Genomic DNA, 9,146 nt, shown 5'->3' with positions numbered 1-9,146 from the left:
AAATAAACTATTTTAGCGATTTTGACAGTTGAAAATTTATGCAGTGTTCAGTAAGCCTTGTTTCGATATGTTGTACTGTTCACTAAATTAAAGGGGTCTTAAATGTTATGCGACTCACTCTCTATACGCAACATAAAGTTTACAGTAGACAGTAAATCTGTAGCAAATTACACTGAAGCGCCGAAGAAACTGGTATAGGATGCGAATTCAAATACAGAGATATGTAAACAGGCAGAATACGGCGCTGCTGTGGGCAACGCCTATATAAGAGAAAAAGTCTCTGGCGCACTTGTTCGGTTACTGCTGCTACAGTGGCAGGTTAAGAAGATTTAAGTGAGTTTGAACGTGGCGTTATAGTTGGCGCACGAGATATGGGACCAGCATCTCCGAGGTAGCGATAAAGTGGGGATTTTCCCGTACGACCAATTCACGAGTATATCGCGAATATCAGGAATCCGGTAAAACATCAAAACTCTGACATCACTGCGGCCAGGAAAAGACCCTGCAAGAACGGGACCACCGACAACTGAAGAGAATCGTTCAACGTGACAGAAGTGCAACCCTTCCGCAAATTGCTGCAGATTTTAATTCTGGGCCACCAACAAGGGTCAGCGTGCGAACTATTCAACGGAACATCATCGACGTGAGCTTTCGGAGCCGAAGGCCCACTCGTGTACCATTGATGACTGGACGACACAAAGCTTTACGCCACACCTGGGCTTGTCAACACCAACATTGGACTGTTGAAGACTGGAAACATGTTGTCTGGTCGGATGAGTCTCATTTCAAATTTTTAGAGCGGATGGGCAAGTACGGATATGAAGACAATCTCATGAATCCATGGACCTTGCGTGTCCTCAGGAGACTGTTCAAACTGGTGGAGGCTGTGTAATGGTGTGGGGTGTGTGCAGTTGAAGTAATATGGACCCCTAATAAGTCTAGGCACGACTCTGGCACGTAACACGTAGGTAAGCATCCTGTCTGAGCACCTGCATCCGTTCATATCCATTGTGCATTCCGACAGACTTGGGCAATTCCAACAGGACAGTGCGACACGCCACACGTCCAGAATGGCTACAGAGTGGCTCTAGGAACACTCTTGCGAGTTTAAACACTTCCACTGGTCACCAAACTCCCCAGACATGAACATTATTGAGCATATTTGGAATGCCCTGTGACGCGCTCCACCCCCTCGTCCTCTTACGGATTTATGATGATGTTCAGATGTGTGTGAAATCTTATGGGACTTAACTGCTAAGGTCATCAGTCCCTAAGCTTACACACTACTTAACCTAAATTATCCTAAGGACAAAAACACACACCCATGCCCGAGGGAGGACTCGAACCTCCGCCGGGACCAGCCGCACAGTCCATGACTGCAGCGCCTGAGACCGCTCGGCTAATCCCGCGCGGCACGGATTTATGGATACCGCTGCAGGATTCATGGTGTCAGTCCTCTCCAGCGCTACTTCAGACATTAGTCTAGTCCATGCTTCGTCGTATTACTGCACTTCTGCGTGCTCGCGGCAGCCCTACGCGATATTAGGCAGGTGTACCAGTTTCTTTGTCTCATCAGTGTATAATAGAGAGTCCTACCGTAAATACGACCCTACTCAGGTCGTACACAATCACTTTGTGGTGCTACCACTGACAACGGTTCACAGGTTATACAGTATCGTTACCTGGTTGATGCAATTTATATTTGATCTGCAATTCTCGATTCGAATATGAGTGCATCGTCTCTGGTGGACGATCACAAAACTTTCTCGTCCCTACCTGTAGTAGACAGATGGCGCCGTCCCATTCTCGAGCTGGAGGGAGGGAAGGGAAAAAAAAGGTGGAGCCGACCTTGGGGAATCGCGCCGACCCTGGAGGGAACAGATTACTGCGAAAATGGCCGCCGGCGTCGTCCGGGGCCCGGCGCCCCGACATTTTCCGCCTGGCAGCGTCGAAGAGCGGCCGATCCGTAGGGCGCCGAGGAGGTCCGACGAGGGGTGATAGCTGGAATGGACGTGGCCAGTGGCTGCGAGATGAAGCCACGGAGGGGGCGACCGCCGCCCGCAAAAAAGGGAATCAATTCGCATAATGCGCAAGTTGTATTATGGAGTCCTTGGCAGTTTTTCAAAGGCGGATCGGCGGCTAGGTGCGGCGGCAGAAAGGCCGGATAATTTGGCGACCGTCTGTATGCAGAGCGGGCCGGGATTGAATGGGCGGCTTAGGAGCCCGGCGCGGCAGAGGCGAGGGCGGACGCGAGACGGTAATCCGAAGGCCATTCAGACCGCGGGCGGACCGCGCGCCGGCCGCCTGCGTCCGACAGATAGCCGAGCAAGCGCCGGCGCCAGCCGCTACGACTGCGTGTGGCCTGCCTTCGCGCAGGTCATCGTCCTGTGTGGCGCTACTGCTGCTCTGCCGTACACTGCTGGACAAAAAATTATCAGCACTAAACAGTTCGTGACACTCCTGCCAGGGGCATCGATAACTCGAATGATACTGGAAGTGGGCTACGCAACGATCGTCAGAAACTCGGCATTCTCTCCTCGTCCGCGAGTCTCACAAAGCAGCAGATACCGCCGCTCCAGTTGATACCGCGTTCCTTGATCTCCGGAAGTGTTCGATACAGCTCCGCACTGCTGCCTAATGAACAAGACACCAGAGTACGGAATATCAGACCAGCTGTGCGACTGGATTGAAAAGTTTCTAGCAACATCCCCTATAGTTTCATGCAGTTCCGATAGGTGGCGCCGCTATACGTAGCCTTCCAAATAGCGTCTGTAACGAAGGGCGTTCTAAGAAGAGAGCTGTCATAGTTTAATTTAGTGGAGAACCAGATCATAGCAGGTATTTATAGGCGCTTGCAGAATGTCCACAGAGACCTTCCAGTGAACAAAAGCGCGGTGAGTCGGTGAATGAGGCGTGTGTCATCATCGCAACAAGGTTGCGCAAACCTGTCCGATCACCCGTGTGTTGGCCGGCTGCACACAGCTGTGACTCCTGCATTGTTGGAACGTGTGGACACTCTCATTCGAGGTGATAGTCGGATTACAATCAGACACCTCGCTACACAACTCGACGTCTCTGTTGGCAGTGCTGACACACTCGTCCATCAGTTGGGACACTCAGAGGTGTGTGCCCGCTGGATTCTTTGTCGCCTAACAGGAGACCATATAGTGCAATGAGTTAGCTCAATAAAGGATGCAGTGTGTTTTGTGTAGAACTGGGGACCTAGAAACGACGGAGAGGCTCTGTCCCCGCTGTAGCCCTCAGTGGTTCACATCCCCACAACGGACTGTAGCAGTCCACTCACCCCACCGCCGCCCCACACTGAACCCAAGGTTTTGTGCGGTTCGGCTCCCATTGAACCCCCCAGGAAATGTCTCATACCAGAGGAGTGTAACCTCAATTTGTGGTAGAGTAATTATGGTGTACACGTACTTGGAGACAGTGTTTGCACAGCAATCGCCGACACAGTGTAACTGAGGCAGAATAAGGAGAACCAGCCGGCATTCACCGAGCCAGATGGAAAAGCGCCTTAAAAATCATCGACAGGCTGGCCGGCACACCGGACCTCGACACTAATCCGCCCGGCGGACTCGTGCCGGGGACCGGCACGCCTTCCTGCTCGGGAAGCAGCGCGTTAAATCGCGCGGCTAGCCGGGCGGGCGAGGATGCAGTACATGGATGATGGGGAGTTATTCATGCAGCAAGACATTGGCTCCAACGTCGACCAGTAGAGTGGTACCAGGGGGCATACATGCCCTCCCAGTAAGGTGGCGACAACCCGTTGCGTTGAATGGAGATTATGTTGAAATACAGAGTTTTGTAGCCAAATGAGTGGTGGGTAATATGGTGCATTGGAATCCTGAATAAAACCAACCTGTTTTCAGAAAAACAATATGTCACATTATTTACTGAACGCCCACCGTACACCAGTGGAGTGTCATGGGATTATTAATTTTCACAGTATGTAGTGTGTTTGATTATTATAGGTACAAACGAAAGGATGCGAAGAGGATAATGAAACAAAGAAATAACCCTAACAGACCTCGGCCCAGAAGCCAATAGTTTCCCCGATATGACCTATGCACCATTGCAGTCGTGCCAATCTTGTAATATTGTTATGTCCTGTGGCTACGTTTTGGATGATGTTCCTTCTAGTAAAAGGAGGCGTTGGTACAAGCATGATGATGCACTGGAATACTTTCCTGTGGCTCTTCACGAATCGCAGCGTGAATCTTCGACAACAAGTGTATTGGTTGTGGCTCGACAATATAACAGCCTCCCAGGTCTTCCGAGTTGAACTAGTTGGATTATTTTTCTGTGGGGATATTAAAAAGCTTTCGTCTATTCGAGCCCCCTTGATAGTGTCGATAGACTGCAAGATCGCATTTTGGATGGTTGTCAGAGCATTTGGGATACGCCTGCACATCGATGAAGATACATGCTGAAGTCTCCCTTCACACGAACGTTTGCCATGTGGAACTCTTGTAGTAACTGGTGTGTCTTCAAGCGTATATCTGCAGTTTGGATCCTTCGGGACTCTGTTATGAGACGTTCATATATTCAATGTTAATAAGTCGGTCGGCCGCTGTGACCGAGCGGTTCTATGCGCTTCAGTCCGGGACCGCGCTGCTGCTACGGTCGCAGGTTCGAATTCTGCCTCCGGCATGGTTGTGTGTAATATCCTTACGTTGGTTAGGTTTAAGTAGTTCTAAGTCTAGGGGACTGATGACCTCAGATATTGAGTCCCATAGTGCTTAGAGGAATTTGAACCATTTTTAATAAGTCGTGTCGGGGAAAATTGGTTTCCTGCCCGATGTCAATTAGGATTGTTCGCTTGTTTCATTGTCCTCTTCTCCCTCTTGTGAACGTGGAGGGAAGGGGGAGCAGAGATTGACCAGCAATGAGGACGCGATCACACAACAGCGGTTCTCTAATGGCTCCGTGATCAAAGAGCATATTTCTGTCTTCGAGAAGTTGAACGATTGGAATAGAGTTCCGAGCGTCATTTACTGTGGCTTGGTGGCTGCTTTGTATCACGTACCTAAGAAAACTTAAAGTGTAATACAGCATGCAATATAACTTACTTGACTTGACATAATAATGTATAACTTACTTTTTGAAGTCCAGTCGTAACTTCGCAACGAACACAGCTTGTAGAGTTGGAGGGCAGCCATTATTACTGAGAACCAGATTAAGGAACTGGACTCGTCGTAGATGGTCGTCGCCCTGCTGCATTGCTATTCTAATCACACTGAAACCAATTATTTGTTTGTGATGTAAAATATTATTTCGACACATTCCAACCTGAACCGCACTAATAATTTCGAGGTGCTTTCTGTCTGCTGGCTGCACTGCGACACGATGATGCCAGGGTAAGCAGCTCACGTGATGTTCACAATCTCTATCTATGGTAACGAAACGTAATAATAAGTGAGTTCCCAAAAGCTCACTCGACCACGTGCTTGCTGGTCAGCCGTTGAGCCGCGCTACAGGTATTTACACACGCGCCACTGCGGTTATTTGACATTTCGTGTCGGCGCGTCCAATCAGGACTGGTACAACATTAATCAGTGGCGTGATGAAGCAGCTCTAGAAAAGCATTAACCAAATAAATCAACTTGTGTTTTACGGGCGATTGCTGGATTTCCGCAAATTCGCTCACATGCTTGTAGTGTTCCGTTCGTTTTCCTCCTTCCGAAACATTACAGAGTTGTATCCTCACGCAAACATACTTCGTTAACATGATGTACTGTATAAGAACTATAAAAGGTAATTCGAAATTGATAAACATCTAGAAATGTCAGTGATTACAAAAAAATGGTTCAAATGGCTCTGAGCACTACGGGACTTAACATCTGAGGTCATCGGTCCCCTAGAACTTAGAACTACTTAAACCTAACTAACCTAAGGACATCACACACATCCATGCCCGAGGCAGGATTCGAACCTGCGACCGTAGCGGTCGCGCGGTTCCAGACTGACGCGCCTAGAACCGCTCGGCCACACCGGTCAGTGATTAAAGCTTAAGACACTGTACTCGTTAAACGGACGCAGTTCCAAGTGTTAATTGTAATAAAAACTAAATAAAATTGTCTCTGAATATGACGCAAGCTTTTTGTAATGATTAAAGCAGCATAGTGGCATTACACAGAACTCATGTGTCGATAGTGTCTAGAAATTCACTTCTACTTCTTAAAGCGTCTTCATGGGTCCAATATGACGCTTCGATCTAACTCATCAACTGAAATTTTAATTTCTTGTGCCCTTCAGCTGCGAAAACTAAATGTAATTCTTCGGTACGTAGTTACCTATTCATAAGAAAACAAAAGCAATACCTCGCGTGGGCAGGCTATAATATTCATATCATTATATTTGTGCTATGAATGTGATGTACATTAATGAAAATATTGCTATGACTTACCTATAAGTGTAAGTATAACCATCTTAGTTTAGCAAGAACTGGCCTCATCCTTCCGCGCCCACAACGGAACCACTCTTTGGCAATGAGAGAGTTGTGCTGCAAGCACATTTATATTACGAGAAATCAGGTTTTCAGCTTCCTACATACATTGAAGGCTGAAAATTTGTGGCGGTTTGGGATTCGAACCTGGATACACCGCTTCCCTCGAAGGTTGCCTTAATCACCTCGGCCACCCGGACACACTTTCCGTCCAACCAAAATATAAATCTGTTACACAAAAGTAGTGCCCCAACCATTGGCTTTACTGCTCCTAGCATTCTCTAAGTCTCTCAGGGGTTCGGAATATGTGGTACGTCGGCACCAAAAGCGACTAGAGCTGTCCTCGCTCATATGAACACTTATGTTAAAAAATATATAAACATTGAACGACTAGAGATAGGACGTTCATATTCGCAGGACATGTACATTACTATGTTGTCCAGAAATGATTAGCTTTTGAACCACGTTGGCCAGCGGGTTCAAGGTCAACATTGATATCGCGTTGCGACACCAGCTAACGCCAAAATGTTCCTGCGGCGCTCGTTGTCGCTATAAACCGAACGTAATGAAGCAGTGTGACTTGAGCAGACGTACACGATGCCTCGCAGATGTATGCGCGAACCGTACCGTCAACTCAGTGAGTTTGAAAGAGGACGCACTATTGGTATGAGAGAATGTGATACATCCATCTGGGAAATAGCTGCTCGTGTGGGACGAAGTGTTTCGGCAGTGCAACGGGTGTGTGCAGAATGGCTCACGGAAGGCCATACAACACGACGAGATGGGTCAGGTCGCACCACCCAGACCACACCCCGAGAAGATCGATACCTCATCTGAATCGCACTGCAGGACAGATTTGCGCCCTCCTCAGCTCTGGCGCAACAGTGGAACAGTGTAACACATCGTACTCTGTCAGCGGTGACAGTTCGTCGTTGTTTATTACGGCATGGGTTACGAGCGCGTCGTCCACTTCTCCGCCTACCTTTGATGAATGTGCAGAAAGATGCTAGACGGTAGTGGTATATGGAACGACGTCCCTGGGGAAAGGAATGGCATCAGATAGTGTTTTTGGACGAATCCAGTCTCTGGTTGTTTGAAAATGACAGAGGGAGCAGCATCACAGTGACTGCATTTGCACATACAGCACCAGCTCCAGGCCTTATGATGCGTGGTGCTGTTGGGTTCAACCACAAATCACAGCTGGTGTGTGTCCAGGGCACTGTGAGCTGTGCGACCTACGTGAATGACATTCTGCGACACGTAGCCATACCCTTTCTGCACAACACCCCACACGCGATTTTTCAGCAAGACAATGTACGGCCGTATGTTGCTGCACGAACGCGTGCCTCCTTGGTGTCACAGGACGTCAGCCTTTTGCCCTGGCCCGCCGGATCACCAGACTTGTTGCCAATCGAAAATGTATGGTATATGGTGAAACGACGGGTGCAGCACTGTGACCCAGTGCCAACTACCACAGATGAACTTTAGAACCAGGTGAGTGCAGCATAGATGGCTGCACCATAGGACGCCATTCGCGCCTTGTACGCGTCGATACCATCACGCATAAACAAGTTATCAGGGCCCCTGGCGGACCTTGTACCTACTAGGCAACAGCTTACATGCTGAACCGAGGTGACTGAAATGATAATTCTTTCTGCAGAACATACTAATGCACATTTCCTGTGAATATGAATGCCCTATATCCGGTGTTTTTTTTTTCTCAACACGAGTGTAAGTTGATATGTGGTGTCGGCTCTGTCGGACATGTCCTACAGAAGACACCACGTATCAATATAAACATGAGAGAGAACGGCTCAAGGTATTTTCAGTGTGGATGCATCCCACCTTCCGAAACCCTGCGGGACTTAGCGAATGCTACAAGCAGTGTGGCCAACGGATCGGGGCGCTGCTTACGTATGGCAGGTTGAGAAGTTGGATTGGACTGGAAGCGTGTTCGGATGGCCGAGATGGTTAACGTAACCGTTCTAGAGAAGCAGAGCATCAGGTTCCAGTCCCGGTCTGGTATAAATTTTCAGCCTTCCTCGTTTTGATTTATTTCAATGTCTGTACGCGGCTGTAGATGCTGTATCACCATTGGTATCTGCTCAGCCGCACGTGTCCGGCAGAATAGGCACCACATATCGATATATGTGTTTCTCTGTAGGTAACTGTTAGAAAGAGCATGTATCTGAGTTCCAGTAATATGAAGAAACTGAGAAGAATCCTAATTTATAGCAAGAAAAGATTTATACGAAAAATACAAACGGGCAATGAAACGTAAAGGCTGTCGCCAAAGACAGGAATGCATCACACGACGACCGCACACTAGGTGTGTGCCTCTAGCCATCAACGACTCTTTTTAAAAGTTAAACAACAGTGAAAGAAACAATTTTGAGAGTTCATTCACTGTCTAACGTCTTATAATTGTAACAAAATCTCGCGTGAGGTTTAGCTGCTGTAGGTGGCAAACGAAAACCTCCGCGGAACTTTTAACAGAAACGTTGTTGTGACAGAACCAAACCCATCACCCAGCGTTTATAGAGAGAGCACTCTCTCGCAGAACAGAAATTCCAAAGTCATAAGGAGAACAAGAAGAGTAACTTCAAAATCCTTGATTCTTTTTCGGTCTCAAATCTGGATCACTTTCGGCTCGAATCTAATTGCCATGAAAGCTGATATAACGTGT

General features: G+C 48.0%; 1 protein-coding gene across 1 annotated transcript in view; it reads left to right on the top strand.

Annotated features, from left to right (window-relative positions):
* The first annotated feature begins 2,085 nt into the window (after positions 1–2,085).
* Positions 2,086–9,146, top strand: part of LOC124622892 (teneurin-m) — a 119,166-nt gene continuing 112,105 nt past the window's right edge. The window contains exon 1 of the mRNA XM_047148682.1: positions 2,086–2,257. Within this exon, the coding sequence (XP_047004638.1) occupies positions 2,086–2,257 (172 nt within the window). The remainder of the gene's footprint in view (positions 2,258–9,146) is intronic.

This window comes from Schistocerca americana, chromosome 7, assembly GCF_021461395.2.
Source record: "Schistocerca americana isolate TAMUIC-IGC-003095 chromosome 7, iqSchAmer2.1, whole genome shotgun sequence".
In the NCBI taxonomy this organism is placed as follows: Eukaryota; Metazoa; Arthropoda; class Insecta; order Orthoptera; family Acrididae; genus Schistocerca; species Schistocerca americana.
This window is presented reverse-complemented; position numbering and strand designations above follow the sequence as displayed.